The sequence below is a fragment of the Cricetulus griseus genome, chromosome 2 (genome assembly GCF_003668045.3).
Source record: "Cricetulus griseus strain 17A/GY chromosome 2, alternate assembly CriGri-PICRH-1.0, whole genome shotgun sequence".
Classification (NCBI taxonomy): Eukaryota; Metazoa; Chordata; class Mammalia; order Rodentia; family Cricetidae; genus Cricetulus; species Cricetulus griseus.
The window spans coordinates 428,595,411-428,622,809 of NC_048595.1; the positions used below are offsets into that span (position 1 = coordinate 428,595,411).

Consider the following 27,399-nt stretch of genomic DNA (forward strand, 5'->3'; position numbering starts at 1 on the left):
TTCACACTTTCACATACACCCCCCGGGGGGGGGCACAAGTGGACCATTCTTGCTACACCCAAGAGGAGGTACAAATGTCCTCCCCACACCCAGTGAGCCAAGAGGGGCTTCTTTCCACCTCCTCTTATGATGGCCCATGTGTCCGAATCCTCCTCTAAGATAGCAGCCTGCAGGACTTCCCTACCTGGCTCTGCCAGTGGACGGGGCATTCTTGGCACTGATTTCCTTAATATAGCCCCCATTCATTTCCCCACTCCCTCTGATAACACCTCTGGGCTCTTCCTTTCCTTCTCCCCTGTCTCTGAGCTCTTTGCTCCCTGGCCTGGCTCATACACACGCACAAGCACATGCACGCGCGCGCGCACACACACACACACACACACACACACACACACACACACACACACACACACACCTTTTCCCCAAGCCTGGTCATAGCAAGGGATTTGGAGAACATAGGACTAATAAAGTGGCCACAGATGATCAAGTCAGCCAGGGTGGCCTCTGCCCCAAGCACAAGAATGAGTAGACTCCGGTTTGGGGGTGAAGCCAGAGGAAGGGAGGCAGTGCCCCTCCTGGAATAGGCAGGGTGTGGTGGATGTGGAGATCACCAGCAAGGCTCTGAGGAAGGAGAGTCTGAGTGAAGCCACAGTTGTCTCTTAATCTTGCCTGCCCTCCCCTTCTTTCCCTCCCTCATTCAAACAAGTGGCTGTCTCAAGGAGTTGCTGGAAGCTGCTGTGAGTGGGGCAGTGAGATCAGCCGAAGGCTAGAGTCAGGAGTCAGGGAAGCCAGGAGCCGGGGGACAGAGCTGATTGACCCTTCGTGGGGCGTGGTCCAGGAAAAGTGGCAAGGAGTGGGCTGAACACTCTGAGGATAGCATTATTCCCTGGATGGCCTGAGACTGGGCTCTCTGGGGCCCCCACAATTGACTAAGGTACAGCAAGAGTTTCAGAAGCACCCCTAGTGCTGGGCTCTCCATCCTGGGCTGGGGTAGGGTGTGCGGGGGTTGGAGGGTGTCTTCCCTCCCTGGCCTGGCTCCTGGCTCCCGTGCCAGTGCCCGACGGTGAAACGCTGTTGACATGTCCTGAATTATTAAGCACGGGGTGGGCTCCAGAGCACATGCTGAGCGGAGCGGCTGGGGCTGCGCGGCGTGGCGGAGCAGCGCTTGCTCCCTCGCTCACTCGCTTGCTCGCAGGGACACACGCAGGGGCTGACAGCTGTGCTGGTGCTGATAAGGGAAGCCACAAGGAGACGATCGAGGAGAGAGACAAGCGGCAGCAGAGGCAGCAGCGGCAGAGGCAGCTCCGGGGCTGCGGAGCTGCTGGGAGTGGGAGTGACGCCCCCACCTCGGGCCCCCACCCTGTCCCCATCCTCCTCCTGATTGCCCTGAGTTTAGAAGAGCAGCCGCTGCTACCACCACCACTCCGGAGGGCACCAGGGCTGCTGTCCAGGGAGGGACAGTAGCAGTGAGGCTCTGGCCAGTCCCAGCAGCCGGGGACAGATGCCGATCGAGATTGTGTGCAAAATCAAATTTGCTGAGGAGGATGCAAAACCCAAGGAGAAGGAGGCAGGAGATGAGCAGAGCCTCCTGGGGGCTGCTCAGGGGCCAGCAGCCCCTCGGGACCTGGCCACCTTTGCCAGCACCAGCACTCTGCATGGGTTGGGCCGGGCCTGTGCCCCAGGCCCCCATGGACTGCGCAGAACCCTGTGGGCACTGGCCCTACTCACCTCACTGGCTGCCTTCCTATACCAGGCAGCCAGCCTGGCCAGGGGCTACCTGACCCGGCCTCACCTGGTAGCCGTGGACCCTGCTGCCCCAGCCCCAGTGGCGGGCTTCCCCGCTGTCACCCTCTGCAACATCAACCGCTTCCGGCATTCGGCACTCAGCGATGCTGATATTTTCCACCTGGCCAACCTGACAGGGCTGCCCCCCAAAGACCGGGATGGGCACCGTGCAGCTGGCCTTCGCTACCCAGAGCCTGACATGGTAGACATCCTCAACCGCACTGGCCACCAGCTTGCTGACATGCTCAAGAGCTGCAACTTCAGTGGGCACCACTGCTCCGCCAGCAACTTCTCCGTGGTGAGTTCCACTAGCTGGGCCATCTAAACCTGGGGTGGCCAGAGGCTGAAGTGGGGGTGGAGGGTGGTACTTGAGGGCATCCTCAACAGGGCTTCCCTTCCTTCTGCCAGCAGAGGCAGGCCTCGTGTCTCCCCCAGCTGGTGTTTCCCTCTGGTTCCTCAGCCCTGGAGCAGAGGATGCTCAGAAGGGCTTACCCTCGGCGGTACAGCTCCTCTTCTGCTGCTGCTGCTGCCTCTGTTGCTGCAGTGCTCAAGGCTGGGGGCCAGGGGCATTCCCCGGGGATGGGCTCGGGGCCCTGAAGCTGGTCTTCATCCCACCGACAGACAGACTGAGCGCTACTTTGCTCTGTTGTCCTTTTCTTCTGGGGCTACTGGATTCTTCTTCCCAGCAAATGAAAGTGACGGGGAGAGGGTTGCTAGAGGGGAGAGGTGTCCCTGTCAAAGGAAGGAGTCAGGGCTGCCTTCTGGAGAGCTGGCCCAGCCAGCCAGCTGGATGGAGATGGTTTTCGTGTATACTGGGTGCCAGTCTCTTCCGTCTCTGTGTCTTTCACACACACACATACCCCTTCACAGCCGCCCTCACACATCCCTCTTTCATGGTCCCCTTGGTCTTTCCTGCCTGCCAGTGCCCCCACCCCCTCCAGCCCCTGTTCCTGCTGCTCCCTTGCCTGGCTCTGGCTCTCACACTGGGAATCACTCATTCCCTCTATGGGCATAACTCACCCTCGGAGCTGGCACGTGAACACACACACTCCTACTGTTCAGGGACATAGTTTCCTTGCACACTCCCTGTCATGCACATTCCGTGTCCCTGTCACTACACCCATATGCACACCTGCACACCCACACACCCAGAGAGCTATTCATTCCATGCCTGAATCCCAGCTCATAGCTGCCAAGGATGGGGTCATGCTTGGGATGTCATCCCAACTCCTGACACCACCCTCCCAATCTACCCCAACCTCTTCCCTCCATTCTCCACGCAGGGACAACTGTCTGTCACCATCGCCCCCATGTATGTGAATACAAACACACGTACCCTCACCAGAAGCGGAGTGTCAGCTCCGCCTGCTATGCTCGCACTCCTCCCACAGTCAGGTGTGTGAATGTGGAGGGTGTGTCTTGGACTCTGTCAGGTCTGTCAGGGTTCCTTTCACCCACACTCAAAAGCTATTATTCACAATGTGCTTGAGATGCCTGTCCCCAGTCCCCAGTCCATGTCTATCTTTATGTATGTGTGTGTGTGTGGTTTCAACCTTGTGGCTATTGCCTAGTATATGAGCAAATCTGTGGTATCGACCTGATGCCCACTGGCATCCAGCCCTCCAGCAGCAATGGGTACTTTCCCTCTTAAGAGCCTAGCTCCTTGTGCACAAGCTCATCCTCACTGCCTCAGTGTTACCAGGAAACATGCATCAAACAGGTTCCTGGCCCCACCATGTCTGCAGTGTCTAGGGCCTCTTGCTTTGGGTTATGTGGGTGGGTTTGGTGGGTGGAGGAATTAACATGAAAAGAGGGACAGGAGGGGGGAGATTGTGCCAGGAGTGGAATTAGGGAATATCAGCCTGTTGTCTAGCTAAACACTCTGTCTTCTAGGAAAATAAAATACTGCTCTCCCAAGCCAGAGCTGGGAGAGTCCCTAAAGAGGAAGTGATGTATAGAGTGTGAGTGTGGCCTTGGGGACCCATGGGACCCCTGTCTTGCAGTCTCACCCCTCTGTGATGGGGGGTGGGGAGGAACTCAGTCCCAGCAAGTGCTGCTGAGATAGAAATCAATGGGGTCTTTGTGTCCCTGAGTTTGTGTCTTAGCTCCAGTTGGGGTGGGCAGGAAAGGGGAAGGGTAATGATGACACACACCAATGGAGGAGAGATGGAGGACACTTAGGAAGTGAAGGGGAGGTGACAGAAGGTTTCTGTTAGGGTAAGAGGTGTCCGGATAATTCAGGGACAGGGATTCCTTTGATCCAAGCTAAGAGTCCCTGGAATCCTAGGGATAGCAGGGGTAAGGGGGGCAAGGATAGCTTTCCCTAGGTCCTTTGGTACCCTGGGGCTGGAGAGGGAGGTCAAAGCTTATACATCTCTGCTGTGGAGCTGTCCCAGGAACATCAGTACAAGCGGGGCAAAGCAAGAACCCGGAGGGACAGAATTCCCCCTCTAGGGTTCCTGTTTACCATGTCCACCTAGCCTAGACTCATAACCCCCTGCCCACACCCCATCCACCACCTGCTACATGCAATTGCCCCTGGCCCTGGAGTCTGAGAGAGTTAGGAACTGGGCTGGGGCCCATGGAGATGGAGAAGATTGGATGCACTGCCTGGGTGAGACTGGAGAAGGGAATGAAGACTGGAGACCTCCGGTGAGGACATGAGGTCCAGAATCAGCTCTGTGGTGAGGATGTTGGCTACATGATGGAGATTTGAGGGCCTTTGGTAAGGAGCTGAAAATGAGAGCCATTTGCAGTAACACCTGCCAGGGAGTGGGTGGTGGAATGGTCAGTGACTGTGACAGACAGGCTTCGGTAAGGGACCATTATGTGTTTTCTGTTGCTTTCCCTGTTTCCTCCTTCCCACTCCCCACTCTGCTGTGACCTTTCCTCCGGAATCCAAGTTAATAAATGTCACATTTTCCAGCCTATTTTTACTCTGGGTAATGTGCCCTCCCCCAGTCCCCTAAGCTTCTGCTCTTGCTTCTGGTACCTCTGAAATCACTCTCACCCCCACGCTCCCAAATATCCCTTCATTTACTCCCAGTCAGCCATTCAGAATGCGGTTCTGTGTACCTATGCATGTTGGGTTCCTTGCTAGGACCTAGGCGGGGACAGCAAAGAAGGGAAGCCCTAATCCTCAGACCCTGTCCTCAAAATGCCTTCAGTCTCATGGAAGAACAGGGACAGGGATGCTCAAAAGCTTAAACAAGCATGCAAGAGTTAATCAGCCATGCAAGCAATGTCATAAGGTGCCAGGATTAATTGCCAGCTGAGGTGCATGGACGGTAAGAGCCCGAGTTCAGAGACAGAGGCCACTTTGGGCTAAAAGAGAGCTGGGGAGGTTTAAGGATGAGGCAGCCAACTGAGGTTTGGAGAGGAGAGAGGAGAGGAGGGAAGATAGGCAAGGTTTCTTTCTGAGGGTGCAGTGCAATGGGCTTTTCCACACCCCTGTCCTCCACATTGGCCCCTGGCTCGTCTCTTCCTTCCCCTTTCTCCTCTACTGGCCTCACACCAGCCCACTCCCATTTCTACCTCATACTTTCAACACCACCCCCCCCCCCAGACACTCTAGGGCTCTCCCTTGATTCCACTATCCCCCAACTGTGGGCCAAGCCCCAGTTCCGCCTCCCCCATCATGGCTCACTCGAAGTCTGTGGGCTTGGTAGGAGGCAATCACTTTCTCCCTAGCCTTCATTGCTTATCTGTACAAAGCAAAGGTGGCTCTAAAAGCCACCATCTCCTCTCAGCAGGGGGACTAAACACCGTGTGTGAGTTCCGGAGCTGTCTGATCGTGAGGGCTTGAACCTTAGTTCTATTCAATTTCGTGGCCTTGAGGATATCATTTGTGTATTCGTTACACAGGCCATAGGGAGGTTGTGAGGGCAAGGAACTGCAAAGGAGTTTAGCACACTGCCTGGCATGCACATGGTATGCACTCTGCAAGTGACAGTTGTCACAAACACAACCACCTCAGCTCCTGACCATCTTTTAACCTCACAGTTCTCAGCATCACCAGGTGGTTTCTGATCCCTGCTCTAGAACAACACTGCTCTCCATCCCCTAGTCTTGTCCCCTCATAGCCTTCGACCCTCACTGTCCTCTCCGTAGTTACAGTCCTCTCAAGCAAGCACACACATGTACATATGTGCATATACTATATAGGTCAGTGCTAGACCATAAACCTTCTGTGGTGATGGAAACATCCTATGTCTGTATTGTCCAGCACAGTAGTCACTAGCCACCCATGGCTGTCGAGCATTTGAAATGTGATTTGGCACGTGCAACTGGTGCATGTTGTACAACATACTCGTGAATAAGGTTCAGATTGCCTGGCTCAGGCAGGGCTAGAATTACTGATGGGACTAAAGGATGTGCTTACGATGATGTTTTGTGGGCTGTGATTAGAAGGCAAGCTGAGGTCCTAGGTTAAGCTAAGGGCGGGGCCAGTGTCTTGGGGTTGGGAGCTTTGGGGTGTCTGAAAGCATCATGTGAATGCAGATACTTCTTTCCCCAGAGGCAGACATGACCTTGGTCTCTTCTCTTCCATGTCCCTGCCTGAAAATCGAGGCAGGACGGAGGAGGGAATCCCTTAGGAGGTAGGGACAGGTCCCAGATCCTGGTTGTAGGACTCCCCAGGATCAAAGGTGCAGACAGCCCCTAGAAGGGTAGGAGGCTAAAGCCCCGTGGGTACCTCACTGTCTCCATCTCCTCTTGGCTCTCAGGCTTCCCTCCCCCTCCCAATCCTCCTTCCCCACACGCTGGTGACTATTAATCACTCGCCCTGTTCTCTTCCTCTCTACTAATCAGGCACAATTAGACAAGGCCTCTTCCAGCTGGGCAGTCCCCCCCTGCCCTCTCCCTCCCCTCACAGCCCTCCCCACCCGCTACCCAGGACAGCTCTGAGGCAAGGAGCACTTCATACAAGCCTCTACGACTCTGGTTGCCCTGACTCTCAGTTTGGGGCTCTTCAGCAATCTCCTCTTTCCGTTCCTTTCCTCCCTCATCCCTGCTTTTGCCTAATGTGTCAGGCCGATATTGGAAGGCTCTACCTCTGACCACCTACCATTGTCTATAGAAGGGACTATCCTATGCTCACCTCCCAACTCCAGACCCCCCCCTATAACCCCTTGACTCTAGAAAGGGGGGTATTGCTTCTGATGTCAACCCAGACCTTTTACATACCAGGTGAACTTTGTTAACTCTGCCTGAATCCCCCCACCCGGTCCTCTGTCCCTATGGTCCCATTATGTCTCTAGGTGTGAACCTTGTGCACATTTAGTGAACATCTGGTTAAGGGCTGCTCCTGCCTTGGGGAGCCGGGCAGGTGGAGTCAGTGAGAGCAATACTGTGAAGGGGGGGGTCTCAGCCTCGGCTCCAGCTAACTGTTGCCCTGTGTGTGTGAGTGTCAGTAATCTTCTGTGCTGTCAAAAGAAGCTCCAAGTCTAGTTTCTTTCAATAAAAAAGTTCTCCAATTTTAGTAACCCTGTAGTCTGCCTACAGGTCAGATAGCTGAACCCAAGCGGGTACTGCACACCTCTTCCTCGGCACTGGCTGCTGCTCCTCGAGTTCTCCTGGAGGGGGCGCTCTCAATCCGGATGCATTGGCAGTGAAATTGGTGGACACCATTAGAGAATTCTGTCTGTAGGGAATGGCAGGGAAAAGCGTCCCAGAGGGCTGGTCTTCAAGGGCAACGGGGAGGGTCATGAGAGGCATGCCCCACCCGGCCCCACTCCAGAAGCCCTGTGGCCTCTTCATTAATCAGGAATCAGCCCCGAGCTGGGCTCATTATCAACTCAGCTTCTCCTCTCACTGCTGGAAGATGCTGATTAGCATCTGAAGAAATGGCCCCCATACGTACCCCCCCAGCCTCTTTATGGACCCCCATTCCTGTCCTTGGGCTTCCAGGAGGAACCTGCCCCCTCTTGTGGCAGAGAGCAGGGCTGCCTGACCTAGGTCTGGGATGAGGGGGAGAAAGGATCAGAACCCTGGAGGCAAGAGGGTCCTAGGGATCCCAGAGAAAGTCCAGTCTCTACGCTACTGGACCCACCCCTGGACAGGGAGTGGAGTGAGTGGCCCAAGGTTGGCCCAGGAGAGATGGGCAGCCTCCCTGGAGGAGGAGGGACAGCAACCTTAGGTTGGGGAGACACCAGCTTTTCCTGCCCTTCCTGGCTTTCCTGCATTCACCTTCTTTCAGCAACTGGATCAAGGAAGCGGGGATCGCCAGCTCGATGGGCAGGCAAAAGACAATCTCATCTACCAGAATTGTTCGTTTTGTTGTCATTGTTTTTGCGTTTGGTGGGCTGTGACAGAGGCTTAGGGTCTTTAGAGTACCCCGCCCTCGTGCTGTGGGGGTAGGCAGGAAGACAGAGAGTTTGAGGCCGAGAACAGCAAAGGTCTAATGCTGTGTGTCTTCTGGAAAAGGCCAGGGATGCCTGCATTTCTTCCCATGACTCCCAAGCAGGGGGTAGCAGGGCTGAATACCCAGCCCACCCCCTAGATGTTCACAGTGCCCTTGGGACACCGCTTTGGGTTGGAGGGGGAGCAGTTCCAGGGAGATAGGCATAGACTGCGCCAGGCGAGGCAGCAGCAAGAGTTCAGAGAGGAGCCACGGGATGATTAAGGGGAAATGGAGGATTGATTTAGGAGGAAAGATTAAAGGAGCTAAATCCGTGGCGCTTGGCTCAGCGGTGACTAAGCGTGGACAGGATAATAGCTTACAAATGTGTGAAAGGTGTAAATACCAAGCGGGGGGTGGGGGAGGCAGCTTGGCTGGCCAGGGGAGTGGGGACAGGGGACTGGGCAGACCCCGGGGAAGGTTGGACAGTCCTGAGGGACTGCACGGTGGAACAGGCCTCTCTCTAGCTGGGGTGCAAGTGGAGGCTGAGGTGTTTGAGAGTCTCTGATTTCACGAGGAGGTTCATTTCTAGGGCCCAGCTCCCCGGACCTAAGGGTGAGTGACCTCCACATTTCACTCCACCCGGGCTAGAAACTGAGGTCGAGGGTTCAAAACTTACTCAAGCCCTTCAACGCCGCCCTAGCACCAGGCCTATTGATAGTTCTCAGGCTCACTGGCCACACCCAACCCTGGTCCCCAGCTGGGTCTACTCCTGTCTGCGCTGTCCCTGCTCCCACCCCTTTGATCGCCTCCCAGGCCACAGCGGGCGGCGGGCGGCGGGCGGCGGGCGACGGTGTCTCCCTCCGCGGTGGAAGCCTCTGGCGCTGCTGTGTGCACGGAGGTCACTTTGCCGAGGAGCCGGGAGCCGAGGGAATGCAAATGAGGCGAACCCAAGGAGGAGAGCCGAGGAGCCCGAAGGAGACGGAGGGAGGGCGCTGCTCGGTGATGGATGCCTGCCCCGCAGGAGAGGCAGCCAGCGGGGGAGCGTGGCCCTTGGGTGCGGCCTCGCGGCGGTGCAGCGCGGGCAGCTAGGTCTGCCCTGCCAGAAGTGCGTCTAGGGCAGGGGTTTCTGATGGGCGCCCACCCACTCGTGCAGCGGACACACACACACACACACACACACACACACACACACACACACACACACACACACTACTGCTGCTGCTGCTACTACCACTACTACCCCAGGTCTCCCCAAGTCTTGTTGGAATTGAAAACTCCCGCCCACCAACTGTGAGTGTGAAACTCTTTGTGAGTGTGAAACAGCTTTGTTTGCATCGAGCGGTGGGAGTACAAGGGAAGGACTTAGTTACCAATTAAAAACATTATCGCCTGCAAAATTTGTCTTTCTGGGGTTTAATGCTTAGGCAATGGCTGACCAGGAACAGGTGTAACTGTTTACCTGGGTCCTGGAGCCCGGCCCTGGTCCGCTTGGGAAGCAACCCTGAGCCCCCATTTCATACTTTCACTTCCGGTGCCCCCTCCTATGCTCTGGTCGCTGAGCCTTAGCTAGTTTCTCCTTCCCAGCCACCATGGTTCTTACACGTTGGAACAGACACTACCACCATTCCCAGACCCACCTTGGAGGAAGGCTCCCTGAAAAGCACGGGGTGGCATTGAGCACTGGGAACTGTTGAGTACGTAGTAAAGGAGTGTTCCACCCAGGGTACACTCCTACTATTAGACCTATTGGAAGTAGTGTGTCTTCCCTAAGTCTAGCTGATGTCCTTCCTGGGTGGTGGGCCAGCCAGCTTATTCAAAGATGCTTCCCCTAACCATCCAACTGGAACCATACTCCTGTTGCATCAGCAGTGGCCTTGGCTGGGATCTCCATCACAGCATGGACAGCAGCCAGTAGCATCTATTGTGTGATTGATTGTTAGGTTTGTGCGTTCTGTTCCCTCTTGTTGACCTGGCACTTTGAATATGCCTGGCACATGGAGTAGGTGCTCAGCGAACACTTTTTTGAATGAATGCATGTTTCCACATTAGACAGCAAACTCCCTGAGACAGACTGGGTTGTTCTACAATGTATCCCCAGTACCAAACACTGACTGACACATAGTAAAAGCTCCAGGACTACTGTCTGACATATGAGCTGTTCCAATACCCACCATTCTCTGCTACATCACTTGACCCTGGCAAAGTTACTTATCCTCTCTGTGCCTCTACCATCTTGTCTGTGAAATGGGGACAATGAGAATAACTTCTATAATATTTTTCCTGAGCATGAAAGAGTTTATTTATGGAAAGCACTCAAATCTGTGCTCTGTTCAGAGGACTTAGCTGTTGCTAATGCGTTATGATGTCTTTTCTCATTTCAACTTTGAAGGGTACTTGATTTTATTCCCATCTCACGGATGAAAAAATGGAGGACCAGGGAGGTTAAATAACTGAATCTGAATCCCACAGACTTTAGTAAGAACAAGTCCCCGGCAGTAAGCCAGGTTGAGCTTTCCATCTGCCGGAACAGCCACATCTCAGAGCCTGTGCGCTTTGCTCTGAAAGCGCTCCATGCTGACAGCTCCTTAGGGCAGACATCTTTACCAACAGGCAGGAGGCCCTGAGAAGATGGGCCCAGTGGGAATCCAAAACCAAAGCAGCTGTGCTGTGTGACTGGAAGCTCCCTTCCTGAGTGGGCTCTCCTTTCTGAGTGCCTGCCATGCATCACTCAGGAGTATATCTCTAATCTGCAGTCCTCACCTGGGGTGGAGGTTTTGCTGGTTGCCTCTTATGGAGGTGCAAACCAAGGCACTAAGGCACCCAGCTCCTGATCACTGCCTCAAGCTGTTTGTTAAGGTTGATGGAAGAGGTGGGACTTGAACTCTGCTTTGTCAGGCTCCAAACTCTCTCCCCTCCTCCATGTTGTGACTCTTCTGTATCTATTCCCAGCCTCACTGACCAATGCTGGGGTGTCATGCATATGATTTCACTTTACAAATGTCTGTTTACTTAATATGGGTCTCACTGTATTACCCCAAATTCCTGGACTGAACCAATCCTCCTGCCTCAGAGTCCTAAGTAGTGGCGACTACAGGTGCTTGCCTTTGGGCTTGCTATTTTTTCTCTTTTCAGACTTACAACTATCCCATGAAACAAGGCAGGCAGAAATTTTCTGGAAGGTTCCATTTGACAGAAGACAAAACTGAGGTTCAAAAAAGTAAAACAAAACAAAACAAAAACCAACCAACCAAACAACAACAACAAAAAAACAGTAACCCAGGCTGTCAGAGGTAGACTGCAGCTAGACTCAGTGTCTACTGACTCCCAGGAAGGTGACAAAATTAGTGAAGAATGCTGGCACTGGTTGGGGAGACCAACTGGGTTATAGCGCTGAATCATATTCCTTGTGTGCTCTGGGACATGGGGCTGGCATCTCTAGGCTTCTGCTTTAGCCTCTGTTCAATGGGGGGGGGGTGGTACCAGTGATCCCAAGCTTTTGACCAGCACAGACATCCAAGCATTTGGAGTTGGCACTATCTTTCTTCCTCTGCCTGAGGAGAGGAGAGAGAAGGATGAAGCACTGAACCTGGATCCTGGGTCACCCTTGTGTAAAGCCCTGGCTTAGGAGCTCTCCCACCTAGAGTGCTAGTCAGGGTTGGATGAAGATGTATTCAACCCCTTCTATTGGTCTGCAGTGGACTCCTCTGGACTGCAGGGTAAAGGGAAGTTCATTCCAGGGCACCTAAGAAGGAGGCATAGGGGTGGACCTCACAGAGGAGGGCAGAGGGATAAAGGAGAGGGTCTACCATCCACAGAGAAGTATTTAGGGGGAGGTGCTGGGGTCTTGGCAGAAGCTGGGTGCCCAGAAGGCGGTGGAGATAAAGCCCAGGCTGCAGATTAGCTATGGGATTAGCTGCCTGGTCCTTGCTGCTTCTGGCTGCTTCTTATCTCCTGGAGGCCCAGGGCCTTCTCCCACATAGCTGAGCCCTGGCCCTACTAATTGGCTATTAACCCTGTGGGCTCTGTGGCTACAGGGAGGAAGAGGATCTAGGGAGGGTTGGGGAGGGGGGAAGCCAGCAGCCAGGCAGGGAGAGCTATCTTGGGAAATGGGAGCTGTGGATGGATGGAGCTCAGAGGGCTGAGAGAGAAGCCATCGCTCAGGGGAGCAAGCTCTGGACAGATCTCTTCCAGCTCCTGATCATTGTCTCAGGCAGATGGGGCGGGTTGGATTGGACTGGGGGGAGGGAGGAGAATAGGGAGGACGTCTGAATAACCTCAGGTCCATAGTAAAGTCTAGGAGGAAGACAAGGCATAGAAACGGAATACTCACATGCAAGGATGGACAGAGAGAAAAGCAAATAGGATAGAGGTAGAGAGGGCAAGGGACAAAGAGGCCAGAGGGCATCGAGGCTATGGGAGAGAAAGGGATGCTGGGATGAGAAATGCGTTGGCCAATGGCTAGAAGCAGAGAAACAGAGTCCAGAGGGACAACTGTTTGGGTGCCCAGAAAAGGTCGACCAGGGAGCTAGAGAAGAGAAGGGACTGAGCAGGAAACAGGCAATGACTCGGGCCAGCGCTGTTGGGAGAGACAATGAGAGAGGGACCAGTAGAAGGGTGGCTACAGGAAGCTGGTGGAGGGATCTTAGGTGTTCTGTTTATAGTCAGTCCATCTATTTTCAGCTCAGGGAAGTTCCAAGAGGTTATACACTCCAGCTAGGGCTGGTAGCATGGGATTGGAAACCGACATAGAGAGCAGGTGTTAGGGTTTTGACAGGATCAAGGCCCCATGGGCAGCACTTAGAAGCTGAGGTTATCTGGAGATGGCCCTTCCACCATCAGGACACTTCTTGGCCCAGCGCCAACCCTCTCTGTGGTTGGGTCCCGAGGCTCTCAACTCTTGTATACACAATCTCTTTTTAGGCCAGTCCATGGGGAGGGAGCAGTGGACAGCCAGTGGGACCTTGTGGCTGAACAGCCGTGCCGTCTCCATGGAAGAAGCTGTGGGCTGTGCTGCCACCAGAATTCTACCACTTAGGAGCCAGTGACTGGCTCCACCACCAATGCCTGGGCCAGGGACTGTCTCCGGGGCAACGACGTGCTCTTCCCAGCAGTGGGGCCTGACCCAGGCTGTGCAGGTGGCCCAGTCCTGACAGTCTGGCCTGTCCATTTTCTGTAGAGTGTCCTTTGAACCTGGACTACATCTTCTGTGTCACTCTCTGCTCCCCCCGCCCAGTATAATTTGCTAGGTAATCAACTCCTCCCAAGTTAGGGGTGAGCTCCACTGTGCAGGGGCGGACTCACTGTCCAGTAGCGTGTGTCTGTGTACATATGTTGAAATATAAACCTACAGTACTGTTCCACCAAGGGAGCATTTGTCATCCATTGAGCCCACACCAGGTATTTTATAAGAACTGATTGTATAGTACATGGGGTCCCATCGGGTTCAATCACTGCCCTTTGCTGGCTGTGCACACTTAGCCAAGCCACTCTCCCTCTCTGAGATTCAGTTACTTCATCCTTCAGAGAGGGCAACAGTAATTAGCTCATGTGGCTTGTGTAGAGGGTCCAAGGAGAAAATACACCAAAAGCACTTCTCAGAAGACTTGAGATGCCAGCAGTGGTGGGACACGCCTTTAATCCCAGCACTCTGGAGGCAGAGGCAGGTGTATATCTGTGAAACATGTATTCATGTATGAAATTCTAAAAAGAAAAAAAGAGAACTTTTTGATCTTGGACAAAATGAGGATGTTTGATCATGTTTGCCTTTCTCCTGCCCTTTGCCCCTCCTTCTACTAATCTCACTGGACTTTGGGAATGCCAAGAGGGAAGAAAGCAGGATTCCATGCTTCAGGGATTTGGAGACCTGTGAGTGAGGCTAAGCTTCAGAGAGACCATGGCGCGGCATTGCTTGGCAGACATGAGTGAGCAACATAGACCCAGGGTTCCCTCGCATAGCCTGGGCCTCATTTAGCCTCTCAACTCAAGCATGCACTCAAAACTGGCTGAGTTGGCAGGAACTGATTCCAACAACTTCTTGGCCTGGAACAGGCAGATGTTGGGCACTTCTGTAGTCCCTGTATCTGCCTTTCCCATATCACTAGGGAGACAGGAGTCTTGCACTCAGCCCACTTCAGGTTCCTCTTTCTCCACAGACATGTCCCGAGAGACCATGACTAGGCCCAAGCTGTCTTGCTTGACTCTTGTATCTCCTCTAGTTATTTTCAGTTTCAGCCCCAGAAATGGAGCATAGGACCTCCCCCACACTAGGCATTCACTCTACTACTGAGCCATACTCCTGGCCCTCTTTGCATTTTATTTTGAGACAGGGTCTCATTAAGTTGCTGGAGCTAGCCTTGAACTTAATTTGTAGCCTCGGCAGGCCATGAACTTATAGTCCTCATGCCTCGGTGAAGAGCTGCTGGGATTACAGAGCTGTGCCACCATGCCTTGTTCAACTAGACCTTTCTATTTACATTGTGGTCCAGGGATCAGCAGCTTTGTAGAAATGCAGATTTTCCTTCCAGGGAGTCAGTCTACCTCCAGGTATTAAACCGGAAGCAGCACTTTACAAAGGGGATCTGGGTACAAATTGGCATTTGAGAAGTGCTGCTCTTGGAGACCTCTGCCACCTGGTCCAGTTCTCCAAACTTCTGTCTCCTCACCCGCTGAATGAGGAGATAGTAATACCGCCCTAAGGGTAGCCGTGAGCGTTTGATTAGACTGAGCCTGGAACCTAAGATGCCTGGGGTACTTTGAATGCTCTGAGGTGTCTGTGATGCCCACTCCTGTGAGGTCCCTGGGATGCCCCAGGTGATGGAGGGTACAGATGGAGACAGGAATGATACAGATGGAAGGAAGGACTGGAACCAACCCAGAGGATGGGGAGGCACAGGTGAGGAAGAGAGAGGCAGAAGACCCCGGGAGGGAAGGCAAGGAAGGGGCTGAGGAGTGGAGCTGAAGGAAAGAGGAGCAAAGGACAGGAAGGAGCAGTGGAGGCGCACCCCATCTCTTTCATCCTGAATTGGAGCTGGGTGCTCTGGGGTGGGGGGACACGCGCAATGAATTATGGGAGTGGCTGGGGGTTTCCCAATGAGCTCCATCCAGTCACTAGCTGTGTGGCCTCACGCCAGTCACTTCACCTTTCTGAGCTTCAGATTCCTTCTCTGTAACCAAGGCCATTAAACGCATCTAAAATCAGAGGCCCTGGGTGGATGACATGGCATAGCAGTAGATGTTTCCGTGTTTTGTAAATGTCAAGGTGCCTGCTACGCGTATTTTGTTGTTTCAGAAATCAGTTGGGTGAAGGAAGAACTTGGGGGGTGGGGTGGGGGGAGAAGATTGCTGAAGCTGCAGGTAGGTAACTCACCAGAGGAGGGAGGCAGAACTCCACCCCTCAAGATGTCCCTGGAGGTCCCCTCGGATTGCGTTGAAACTCCACTTGCCAGCTCTCAGCCCAGTCTCTCCCGCTACAGTCAAGCCTGAGGAGATCTTTTTCCTCCATGCCACTTCATGCTCTTTCTCAGCTCTTACAGTGTGAACACATGCGTTCCCAGGAAAGGGGTGGGAGTAGTGCTGGAGCACTCTGACCCCTTGCCCCCAGAGAAGGTGCTGCCTGTGATGGGTTTGACCCAGGGGCACGTCTCTGTGGGGTGAGCCTGGCGGGGGGGGGGGGGGGGAAGGCTAGAATCCGCCTCTTTCAGTAGCTCTCCCATTCCAGCTGCTCAGTGACTCCAGGCAGCCACTAAAATCCCCTGCCAGAGCCTGTGCCTTCATCTTTGGGTCACCAGCGCCATCTGGCGTCGTTGGGGAAGAATGCTCTTCGAGGAGACTGGGCTTTGGATTGTAAAGGTTTATATGGAAGTTCCTTAAGTGCCCCACAGTGGGACAAGGGTATGGGACACCAGGCAGGCTCACTGCTCCTGTACAGCATGCTCTCTAGTAGGGGACATGGGCAATGGACAGTGAAACGAGTAGATGAACAAGCTCTCAGGTCTTGATTTATATACTGAACAAATGATCCGGGTGAGCATGGGGTGTGAGCTGAGTGGAATTCAGGGCAGCTAGCTCTGCCACTCCTGGAGAGGGAGTGACAACAAAAGTCTGAGGTGAACAGATGTTTGAGGTTGTCACAGTTTCAGGGGTGGAGGGACAGAAGAGGGCCAGGGGCACGCTGAAGGGCAACTTTAAGGCTAGGGAAAGAGTCTGACTTTATTCTCTGGAAAATGGAAAGCTATCATTATTTAGTTTCTAGTTTAAAAATAAGTTTTACTGGGGCTAGGGGATGGCTCAGTGGATGAAGGGCTTGCTGTGCAAACATGAGGACTCTGAGTATCCATGTAAAAGCTGGGCACTGAGGCATGGGCCTGTAGCCCCAGAGCTGCAGAGGCAGAGACAAGCGGATCCTGGAGCTCACTGGCCAGCCAGCCTGGCCAAATCGATGATCTCCATGCTTGGTGAACGACTCTGTCTCCAAAAGTAAGGTGGAAGGTGATTGAGGAAGGTACCTGGCTTTACTCTCTGGCCTCCACCACAATGTACACACTGGGTACAAATGCACACATGCGCAAAGAATCAAATATGTTTTATTGTGTACCTCTGAGATTTATAGCATGATATGTACGCTACAGATAAAAATCTGGCAGGGGAACTTGGTTGGCTTGAGCGCTTTGACTGCTGTGTGGAGAACAGAAGGAAGGGATGGATGGAGGGAGACTAAGTAGGTGTAGATCATGTTGGATTTGCTGTGAGAGTGAAGGAGACACAGGTTTTGTTTTTGAGATGCAGATTTTTAGGGATCCTAACTCAAAAAACTAAGTAGCAATAGGAGGACCCTTTACTCATGGAGGGAAGGCAAGACTTGGGGGAACAGCAAGAGGCTGATTCTGCATGGGGGTATGCACACCTGTACGCCCAGAGCTTGTGTGGTTAGAGTAAGAGGATTGTGAACTCAAGGCCAGCTACATGGAGGGCTGTTGTTCACACAGTGCAGCAACTCTTGGGTAGGGGAATTCCTGGGGTGCTGCAAGGCCCTGGGGAGGAGCACATCCAACTTGAACTACACAGTCAGAATCTTCCAGACTATATGAGTTCTGTTAATGTTATGTTCTATCTCCATCCAGGTCTACACTCGCTATGGGAAGTGTTACACCTTCAATGCCGATCCTCAGAGTTCACTGCCCAGCCGGGCAGGTGGCATGGGGAGTGGCCTGGAGATCATGCTGGACATCCAGCAGGAGGAATACCTACCCATATGGAGGGAGACAAGTACGCAGGCGGGAGGGGAATCAGGGTCAACTCAGGGATGGGGTCTGGGCTCTGCTCTCTGCCTGGAGTAGGTTCTGAAGAGGTCTCCTCATCTCTGCTGTGCAGATGAGACATCATTCGAGGCAGGTATCCGAGTGCAGATCCACAGCCAGGAGGAGCCTCCCTACATCCATCAGCTGGGGTTTGGTGTGTCCCCAGGCTTCCAGACTTTTGTGTCTTGCCAGGAACAGCGGGTGAGCATCCCCAGCTAGGCCTAGCCTGGGCACAGGGCAAATCTGTTTGAAGGGATACTGGCCAGATCTGCCTTGCAGACACTCAGTCTGGTAGCCCTATGGCCCTTGTTGGGGCTCTTGACACTGGAGGACTGGCCCTGACTGACACGCTTGGCCTTGACCTTGTCATGCCCCATCTCTGCAGCTAACTTATCTGCCCCAGCCTTGGGGCAACTGCCGGGCGGAAAGCGAGCTCAGGGAGCCTGAGCTTCAGGGCTACTCAGCCTATAGTGTGTCTGCCTGCCGACTGCGCTGTGAAAAGGAGGCCGTGCTTCAGCGCTGCCACTGCCGGATGGTGCACATGCCAGGTGGGCACCTCCAGCCAGTCTTTGGTGCCACTCTTCTGGGCTCTTGAACTTCCAGGGGCAGAAACATGTGTACAATACGTACCCATGTCTACACTCATGAGCATGTGCTCAGGTGTATGTTTGGATAGTTATGCATGTTTTCGTATGTTTGGGAATGCATGTGTACACAGGCTTGTGTGCATGCTAATATATATTCGTGTGGATGTGTGCGTGTCGGGTTGTGTAAGCAAGAGCATGATTACATGCATACATGTATATATGCATTTTCATTGCTTTTATGCATGAGTGAGTATATACTGATCTGTATGTGTATGTGCACACATGCATGTATGTGCATGCCCACATGGGTGTGTGGTAAGGGAGAGGGGAAAGGACTGTAGATCTCAGAAATACTCTTCTCTCCTTTCAGGCAATGAGACCATCTGCCCGCCAAATATCTACATTGAATGTGCCGACCACACACTGGGTGTGTGCTGCCTGCCCCTTTCCTGTCTCTTTCTCATCGCTCTCTTCATCCCTGTGTGCCCTGCTCCTCTGTGTCTTCTCACCTCTCCTCCCAACCTGTCCTGGGGGGGTCTTGTTGAGGTTGAGCTTTATCTCACACCTGGGGGGGGCGAAAAGGCTTCTTCAGGTTCAGACACTTGGGTAAGTGGTGACAGATCATGGGGAGATAGATGCTGCAGAGAACCCAAGACTGGGAGTGAAGGGCTGGACTTCCTGTCTCAGTCTCTCTCTCTCTCTCTCTCTCTCTCTCTCTCTCTCTCTCTCTCTCTCTCCCTTGTCTACCCCCTCTCTTTGAGAAAGTGAAATGACTTCTCTCTGAGCCCTAGGAAAAATACATTGCTGGATGTCAGTATGGGTAAAATAAACTCCATCTTTCCACAGGCCTCACATGACCTGCAATTCATCCGTCCATCCACCCTCCTAACAATTGACTGACTGATTCATTCTCTAGACCTATTCCATGTGTTCTGCATGTTGAGGAACCAAGGGCCTTGTCCATGAGTACTTACTGAGGACAGATGCTAACGGTGTTACAGTTCTTGATTAGGTGTATCTTAAGGGTGTTAGGAGTCCCAGGGGAGGAACATGTAGCCTCAATCTAGAAAGGCAGGAAGGATTCTACATGAAAAACTACATTATTAGCAGAGATTTGAAGGGTCCTATGTAGTAATATCTTGTGACCTGAGAAAGCATGCTTTGTCTAGGGCACCCAAAGGTCAGTATGGCTGGAGGGCAGAGGTCAAGGGAGGGAGCAGAGAGTAGAAGAGGGAGGTTCTGGGAAGCCAACAAGGGCTTGAGGCTAAGTAGAAAGGTGAGTGGGTGAGATGCAGAGTGGATAGCTTGAAACAGGACACCAGTTAGGAGCTCACTGCAGAAAGCTAGCCGTGATGGGCCTCTGGGGATGCGTCTGAGATGCTGGGGCAGCAGACTGGTAAACGAAGATGTGCTCTGTGCCCCCACACCACCTGCATCTGTCAAGTGTGTGAGGGAAGAGCATTCAACAAAGGAACAGACGTCAGCTGGATAAGGGAGCCACAGGTATGGTGAGAGTCCACAAACTAAGTGACAGCAGGGAGCCTTCATTCTCAGGCTTGAAGGTATGAAGGAAGGAAGCACCATGGAGCTAATTGGGGGGCGGGGCTCGAAAAACACAGAGATACAGAGAGACAGAGACGGAGAGAGCACCTAGGGCTGTCTGAGAGGAGCGTTGATGGCAGTGTGGTACCAGAGGAAGAACGCAGCCTCTGTGGCCAGGAACTGAGAAACAAGAAAGAAGTACACAGGAACCGCTGCCCTCTTACTTCCTGGCCTGCCTGTCCACAGGCTGGAAGGCAAAGGTGGCAAGGAGATGCATTTGACAGGGATCTACAGCCTTCTGGGGGCATAAGGCAAGGAGAAAGAGAGTGAAAACGGGGCCTGAAGGGGCAAGCAGGAACATCCTAGCCTATCAAGTGGGTGAATCCTGTCTGTTCTGTCCATCCATTCTCCCTCCCTTCCACCCCAACACCCTTCCACTAACTCGTTGTGTGTCTGAGATCTCACTGACTAATGCTGGCAGATACGCTCTTACATCCTTGTCCCGGGGAGCTGGGGACAGAGGGAGAGATTTGTGGAGGTGCTGCCATCATGGGTGGTTTAAAGTTGGTCTGAGGGGGACCCCAGTCAGAATGTTCTAGGAGGTGGCAGGTCTGGCCCTTTGAATTGACTTGCCAGCTCAGGACAGCCTCTGTGCCTGTCCCCACAGCTATTGGGCCGGTGGACCACCCTCCCCACTGTAATTGGCTGCCTTTGTGTTGCAGACTCCCTGGGTGGAGGCTCTGAGGGCCCATGCTTCTGCCCCACACCATGCAACCTGACTCGCTATGGCAAAGAGATCTCCATGGTCAAGATGCCCAACAGGGGCTCAGCCAGGTACCTGGCAAGGAAGTACAACCGCAATGAGACCTACATACGGTAAGACATGCCCACGGACGGGCTTTGAGCACAGGGCTCTTCAGCAGGCTGGGACACAGCGGAGACTGAGAATGAGCTGTCTCTTTGTGTGTATTGGGTCTCCTGCCAGGAATGCCATTCACGATCTTTCTAACTGCCATCCTTCAAGTTACACCCTGGTCCACTTCCAGGAAAGCTCATCCCAGTCCAAGTCTGAGCTGCCCCAGCTCCTTGTACACACCCCTGCCACTCTATAGATCCCATTGTTCTAGACCTATAATGCCTTTCTCCTCATATACATAGGGAGATCAAGGCCAGCTTGGGCTCTATGAAACCCTTTCTCAGAAAAACAAAGCAAAACAACCACACACACACACACACAAAAACAAAAAACAAAAAACCCACCAAGCTAACACAGCTGGACCTAACTCTCTTTGGGGGTCTGAGGCCACCAGATCGCCAGCACATAGGGGTCTTAGACCAGGATTAGCTAGCTAGACTGAGGATGCTCTTGCCAGCTGCCTCCTCAAGGAGCCCATCAGCCTCATACAGGTGTCATTTCATGTCTCCCAGGGAGAACTTCCTGGTCCTGGATGTCTTTTTTGAGGCCCTAACGTCTGAAGCCATGGAACAGCGAGCAGCCTATGGCCTGTCAGCCCTGCTGGGTAAGCCCTGACTCTAGCCCCAGCTCATGTGTGGATCAGCCCAGCCTGTTCCCACTGACCCCAATCTCCTGTTCCTCAGGGGACCTTGGGGGACAGATGGGTCTGTTCATTGGGGCTAGCGTCCTTACCTTGCTGGAGATCCTTGACTACATCTATGAGGTAAGGGCATGAGGAAAGGCCCTTAGTGGGTGTGGCTCCGGGGTGGGCTGGTCTGGCTGGGCAGTGGGCTCAGGGTTCTAGAAGTGCTTGAGGGTCTGACTCTAAAGAAGCTGGGTTGGGACCTGGGGACCCCATGAGAGGGGGTTGCTAGGCACCAAGTCCTATAACCGAGACCCTTCTATACCCCACCTTGACCTGCAAGGTCTCCTGGGATCGACTCAAGAGGGTGTGGCGACGGCCCAAGCCCCCCCTACGGACATCCACCGGGGGCATCTCCACTTTGGGGCTGCAGGAGCTGAAGGAGCAGGTGAGTAAATCTGCTCTCCTCCCAACCCAGAGAACACCCCCTCTCCAGGGCCACTTCCTGTAAGTTCCCAAGACACCCCAGAGAAGGAAAAGCCATTGTTGAGACTTGAGTACACAGCTTGACCACTGTCCCATCCCCTTTTCATTTTACAGAGTCCTTGTCCAAGCCGGGGGCGTGTGGAGGGTGGAGGGGCTAGCAGCCTGCTTCCCAACCATCACCACCCTCACGGCCCACCAGGAAGTCTCTTTGAAGACTTTGCTTGCTAGGATGGTGCTGTGTGTGTGTGGGAAGTACCCATGTTTCTGGGATTCTACCCAGGCCCCACACATCTCCTGCTCCTGGGACAGAAGGCGTGGGGCAGCCCAGGGCTAAGGGAAGGGGTGGTGCTCACTGAGAGACCAGGACTGGGGTCCTGCTCTCCCCAACCCAGGCTCGGCTGCCTTGAACAAGGGTCCTTCTTGTCCACACTCCCTGCTCCTAGGCGGGTGTCCAGGAAGGGCTGAAGACCAGACTAGAGGCCCCTGAGGAGGGGAGGGAGGAAGAGAAAGATGGGGGAGGTGGAACCCTGGCAGGGCCCCTCTGTACATTTGTATATATTTGGGGACTGGGTGGGGGTGGGACACAGACATAGAAGGGTGGGGCTGCGGGGGTGGGTGACACAGGATAGTCAGGGTCCCAGCCCAAGTAGCAGAAGGCAACTCTTTGGGACCCAGGCATGTTTGGCTGGTTCTACTTCCCTCTCTCCAGGCCCAGTTCCCCTCTTGGCAGGGGGAGTGGGTGGCCCAGCAGGCCTGGCCCAGCTCCCAGCTCCCCCTGTACCACCAGCCCCACCACAAGTTCCCTCCATGGGGAGTGGGCGGAAGACCTTTCAGACCTTGGCTGAGCTTAGGGGGAAGGGGAGTGGCCTTCTCAGTCCTTGCTCCCTAAAGACTGGTTTTATAAAGTACAGGCAAAATTGGGAATAAAGAGTCACAAAGAATTCTGTGTCTGTGTCTGTGTGTGTGAGAAAGAGAGAGAGAGAGTGTGCTGGCATACACTTGCCGGAGGCTGGGCAGCTCTATGACTTGGTCCATGTAGAAGGAAAAGAAGGTCCCCACAGAAACAGGGCTCCTCCATCCTTAAGAGTCAATTCTCCCTTCTCCCATGCCTGTTCAAAACTCTGAATTACCAGTCTACACTCATTAGTCCACACGTAGCCAGTTTATTAAAGCCAGGGCTTCATCATGGATCCAGAAGGGAGAAGGTGGTAATACCATACCCCTCCTTTCTCTGCTTCCTCCTTCTCTAACAACTTATCTACAGCCCAGCCCCCCGGACAAGATCCCAGGAACCATGGCTGGCGTTGGGCATAAATACATAGAGGCCACAGCCTGAATCAGCAGCGTCAAGGGGGCAGGGAGACTGGACAAGAAAGGATGGCTCTAGGGCATCTCTCTCAGGGCTTGTCCTGAGCCCATGGGCCCACAAAGCAAAAGACAAGGGACCAGTGGGCTGCCCTAGGGTCTGAGGCTACAGCCAGCCCTGTCCAGCGAGGCTGGCATGTGGCTCCAGGTTATCAGGGAAGATTAGGGAACAGGTGTGGGCCTAGGTGCTGTTACCCTGTTCCTGCTCAAAGAGTAGCATGGCAAGCTGGGTGCGGGAGCCAAGGCCCTCGAGCATGCTCTGGCGACAGCGGTGGTACAGATCCTCACTGAGCCGTGCACTGCAAGGCTGGGCCCGGTAGCGTTGTAGCAAGGCCGGTTCCACCGCCCGCAGCACATGCAAGCTGGAGAAACGCAGAAACAACTCATACACATCCAGGCTCTCTAGCAGCTCTTCCTCCTGCTCAGAGGCTGCCACCAGCCGTCCACGGGCCGTCACGTAGTCAGAGTTGTAGAAGCACGCCTCACTGGCAGCCTGGCGATCAAAGTGGCCAGTGTCACGGCCCAGTTCTGGTGGCCCAGGCCCCTGAGGTGGAGCCACGGCAGGGTGGAAGGCCTGGAAGTGCATGGGAAAGAAGGCCTGCCAGCCAGAGATGGCATGCATGCGGCAGCGGTTCAAGAAGTCAGGTGTGAGCACTGTGTCTGGCCCGGCCAGCAGGAACAGAGTGTCTAGTGGGTGCTTCTTGGAGAGTAGATCCATGAGACGCAGTGGAGAGGGTGCAGCTGTCTGCACGCTGAGCCAGGGCACTCGGGCACCAGGGAAACGCCGCTCTAGCTCTGCCACATGGGCCTTGACCGGTGCGAAGACATCTGCATGGGCTGCCCGCTGGGCCTGGCGTGGCTCATACAGTAGCAGCAGGGTCAAGGAGGCTGCGTCACCAGGCTCCAGTGCTGCTGTGGCAAAGGCTTCTAGGAAGCTAGAAGCCAGGTCACGCTCAGCTGCGGCTATCGGCAATAGCACAGTGAGCCGAGAAGCCTCAGTGACATAGGGCACAGGCAAGATCTCCACTCGGCTCAGGGGCCGGAGGAGCTGTACCCTTCGGGTGAGGGGCCAGCGGCCACCCTGGGGCGTCAGCGCTTCCAGCTGCAAGTCCAATGTGTACTCCATGCCTCGGGCTGGATCAAAACGCCGATAGCCATTCACCAGTTGCTGCTTCTGGAGCCGCAGTGCTGGTTGGTAACGGCGGTTGAGCTCTTCTAAGGCTGTCCCCAGGACATCAGCCACATCAGCCTGGTCAGCCCCACGCAGTGGGCAGCGTGGCGAGCCATCAGCACAGGAGAAAGTGTACTGTTCTGTGAAGTAATCCCAGCGCAGAACCTCAAAGCGTGAGGCAGGGCGAGATGGTGCTGGAATGCCCACTGGCCAGGTAGAAGCCCGTTCTCCATCAGCAGCCAGTCTGCTAGTATTCTGGATCTCCAACTGGGCCAGAAAAATAGGTCATGAGCAAAGTAGGGAGCCATATAGCCAGTCTACAACTAGAGGCTATGTGGGCAGTCAGTGAGAGAGGACCCCCAGCCTACTGCAAACCTCTGCTCACCCAAGGGCCCAACACATTCTCTCCACAGGTTGAGGCAGCTTGAAATTTCCAGAGGGAATTTTCCAGAGGTTCCACAGAGGTCAAAGACCCTGGATTTTAGCACTGCCTTCTTATTCCCCGCGATCTCTCAGAACCTGTTCCCCTTCAAGCCTTTACTTCCCCAACCCTCAAGCCCAGACTATACCTGCAATTCTCGAATCTCCTGGTACGTGCGGTTCAGCTCAGCCCTGGCAAACGCCTTGTGCAGCTGGTACATGTGCACAGGGTCATACACAGGGTGGGCTGTCACGGCATTGCGGAAACGAGGGTCCCCCTCCTGCAGAGGTTCCCCAGGGCTCAGCTCCAGAGAGTTGTAGTGCACACCCTGGGGAGAGGAAGGGAAGCATCCATAATGGGAACAATGACAGAACTGTCTTTCCTCCATCTCTTAGCCAGTGTCTCATTTCCTAATCCTACACCTGGTTGTGGACTTTAAGTCTATTCCATCAGTTGATGCTGTACAACCCTGGTTAAGTCTCTTTGAGTTCATCTGTGAAAACTAGCTCAGAGGTGCCCACAGAACTAAATAGAAGAACTGACAGTGAATACATACAGAATCTCTCATGTTTCCATAACATCAGTATGCATGAGACTGCTGAAACTCAGATCAGTAATTTACCTAAGACCACTGGGATTTTTTTAAATTATAGATTAACATGAAAACCCACACCTGTATCTCTGCCACTCCATATCTCTCCTGGCAAGCATGCAAGCTCTGAGAGGAGACACTAATGGGGAGGATTATCGTCCTACCTCATGGTCACCAGTACAGCCCACGCCTGTGGCATCAAGGATGCACCGTCCCAACCACTCATCTGGGCGAGCACTGACGATGTCATTGCGGCAGCTTTCCAGGTGGGGGCGCAGTTGCTGTAGCAGTGTGCGTGACAGTAACACTCCAAAGCCCCCGTGGCAGTATCGGCCTGGGGTGGTCTCTCCACCGATGAAGTCCTGGGGCCGACCAAGATAGAGATGGGTTGCCGAGGCAAGGCTGAGGTGGCCAGCTAGACGTTCCAGTCCATGCGCCTCAGTGTAGGTGGCATCAGGCACTAGGAAAAACCAGTCAAAGTCATCGCCGTGTTGCTCCAGCAGGTGGCGCAGCGCCAGGTGCAGGTGTCCGATGGGCCGCTCTTCGCCCAGGGTCACCACGGCCATGCCTGAGGGTGTCCGGCGGCCCCGCGCACCGGTCAGGAACACTACACGCTCCAATCGGTGTCCCAGAGTTCGGTTCACAGCCACGCCCAGTGTAGGCAACGTGGCCTGTGAGGTCAGCACTGCCACCAGCAGCTTCTGCCTGATGCCCAGCTCCGTGCTGATATACCGAGTTCTGGGAAAAGACAGTTACGAACAAGATAGCACACAGGCTCCGCTTGTTATTTCTTCTTTGGGCCTGTTTTGCACCCATGAACAGGATAAGAATAACATCTTTCCTACGAGGCATAAAAAGTTACTGGTCTTTGTGTTTAGGAGATAGCAATTTCCATGCAGGTAAGAGAGAGAGATATTAGATCTAATACCAGGTTTCTCAGGATAGAAGTTGTGTCCCTGAGCATACTACTTAATTTGAGCCACCTGTAAAATGGGACTAACTGTATTTAAACAGTAAAATGCTTGGCACACCGTGCACATACTTCCTGCTATATGAAGATGCTGTCACCCCCCCCCCCAATATGTCCTATAAATGATGTGCAGGAACATATGGCATAGGGATGTAGAGAATGTCTTTCCAGAAGGGGCAAACTGAGACAGTGACTCACCTTCCTAAGGTAGAAGGTAAGCTGTACAACTGGAATTCACTGTTACTTAGAAGAAATTACTTCAATTCGTGGGCAGAGACAGCAATGTGATGAGTACATTCCTCCCTCTCCCATCTCATCCCAAGGTGGCCCTTGAAACCCATCTAGGAACGAAATACAGGTAAATTCCAGGTCCCTCCTTTTTTCTTTCCCCTTCTTCATACACTCATCCTCCTTAACACTAATCCTAAACAGACCAACTAGGGGCTAAGAGGGTCTCTGGAGAAGTATGGGTGCAGCCCGTTTAGCTCAGCTCAGACCCGGACGTGATCCAGAAAAAGCTTCAAACTGGCCCCCTGCCTCCCTGGAAAGCAGGGTAATAGGAAGTAATCGAGGCCCAAGGACTTCCTGGCCGGCCAGCCCCTTCCTTCCGGAGCCTGACCCGGCCTCCGGCGGCCTCCCCAGCGCGCGCGTCCGGGCTGGTACCCGGGGGGGGGGGGGCGGACGGAGCGGATCAGTACCTGACGGCTTTCTTGGCGGCCTGGCCGGGCTGTGCGGGATGGTAGGGCAAGACACGAGGCTCCCAGCTCTCACCGGCGCCCGCGCCGGCCCCGGGTCTCTCGCGCTCCGCTCCGGGCTGCACCAAGTTGGGCCGGCGCGCCGCGTTGGTGTTGCCGCGCGGCGGCAGCTCAGGGTCTCCGGGTTGGGGCGGCCCCGGGCCGCAAGGCTCCTCCACCCAGGTGACGCTGAGCAGGCTCAGGGTGAAGCCCAGGGAGATGCCCACGGCCACAGGCCCCGCGGGCCGCAGCACCGACAGCAGCAGCGACGCCCGCATGGCGTCCCGACAGCGGGCCCCCCGGCCCCCGCGCAGCCCAGGGAGGCTCCGAGGGGGCGGGACCGGGGAGGGGGCGGATCCGGAGGGCCCGAGCCCAGCAGGCGGGCCCGCTCCCTCCCCGCCGAGCAGAGCCGGCCGCGAAAGCCGGAACCCCCCGCGTTGGTCCGCTGCCCCTCCAGCTGCGCTCCGCGTCCCGTCCCGGCCTCCCAGGCGGCTGCTGTCCGACGTGTCAGGCGAGGGCCCCGCCTCCGAGGTGGGGTCTCGGCCGTCAGCTACCGGAGAGGGAGGAGGGGG

The 27,399-nt window shown here is 54.4% G+C and overlaps 2 protein-coding genes across 2 annotated transcripts; one reads left to right on the forward strand and one right to left on the reverse strand.

Annotated features, from left to right (window-relative positions):
* The first annotated feature begins 1,459 nt into the window (after positions 1-1,459).
* Positions 1,460-21,962, forward strand: Asic4 (acid sensing ion channel subunit family member 4). Its single transcript, XM_035438845.1, has 13 exons — positions 1,460-2,083; positions 7,982-8,051; positions 8,883-9,179; positions 13,046-13,125; positions 17,245-17,389; positions 17,495-17,622; positions 17,807-17,969; positions 18,379-18,435; positions 20,273-20,426; positions 20,979-21,070; positions 21,150-21,229; positions 21,432-21,536; positions 21,689-21,962. Exons 1-13 carry the CDS (start codon positions 1,502-1,504, stop codon positions 21,800-21,802), a joined length of 2,067 nt encoding a protein of 688 aa, XP_035294736.1. The 5' UTR covers positions 1,460-1,501; the 3' UTR covers positions 21,803-21,962.
* A 752-nt stretch (positions 21,963-22,714) lies between these two features.
* Positions 22,715-27,312, reverse strand: Chpf (chondroitin polymerizing factor). The gene is made up of 4 exons (XM_027397317.2): positions 26,792-27,312; positions 25,288-25,861; positions 24,680-24,859; positions 22,715-24,377 (listed from the first exon to the last, which is right to left on the reverse strand). The coding sequence occupies exons 1-4, from the start codon at positions 27,103-27,105 to the stop codon at positions 23,121-23,123; spliced, it is 2,325 nt and encodes a 774-aa protein (XP_027253118.1). The 5' UTR covers positions 27,106-27,312; the 3' UTR covers positions 22,715-23,120.
* Between the last annotated feature and the right edge of the window lie 87 nt (positions 27,313-27,399).

Excerpts from the sequence above, each read along its gene's own strand:
- Chpf (XM_027397317.2), bottom strand. The coding sequence starts at position 27,105 with ATGCGGGCGTCGCTGCTGCTGTCGGTGCTGCGGCCCGCGGGGCCTGTG. Across the intron at positions 25,862-26,791 it reads GCCGCCAAGAAAGCCGTCAG|AACTCGGTATATCAGCACGG; the intron begins GTACTGATCCGC and ends GTCTTTTCCCAG. Across the intron at positions 24,860-25,287 it reads GCTGTACTGGTGACCATGAG|GGTGTGCACTACAACTCTCT; the intron begins GTAGGACGATAA and ends TCCTCTCCCCAG.
- Asic4 (XM_035438845.1), top strand. The coding sequence starts at position 1,502 with ATGCCGATCGAGATTGTGTGCAAAATCAAATTTGCTGAGGAGGATGCA. Across the intron at positions 8,052-8,882 it reads CAATCTCATCTACCAGAATT|CTGGGTCTACTCCTGTCTGC; the intron begins GTTCGTTTTGTT and ends CCTGGTCCCCAG. Across the intron at positions 13,126-17,244 it reads CCGTCTCCATGGAAGAAGCT|GTCTACACTCGCTATGGGAA; the intron begins GTGGGCTGTGCT and ends ATCTCCATCCAG.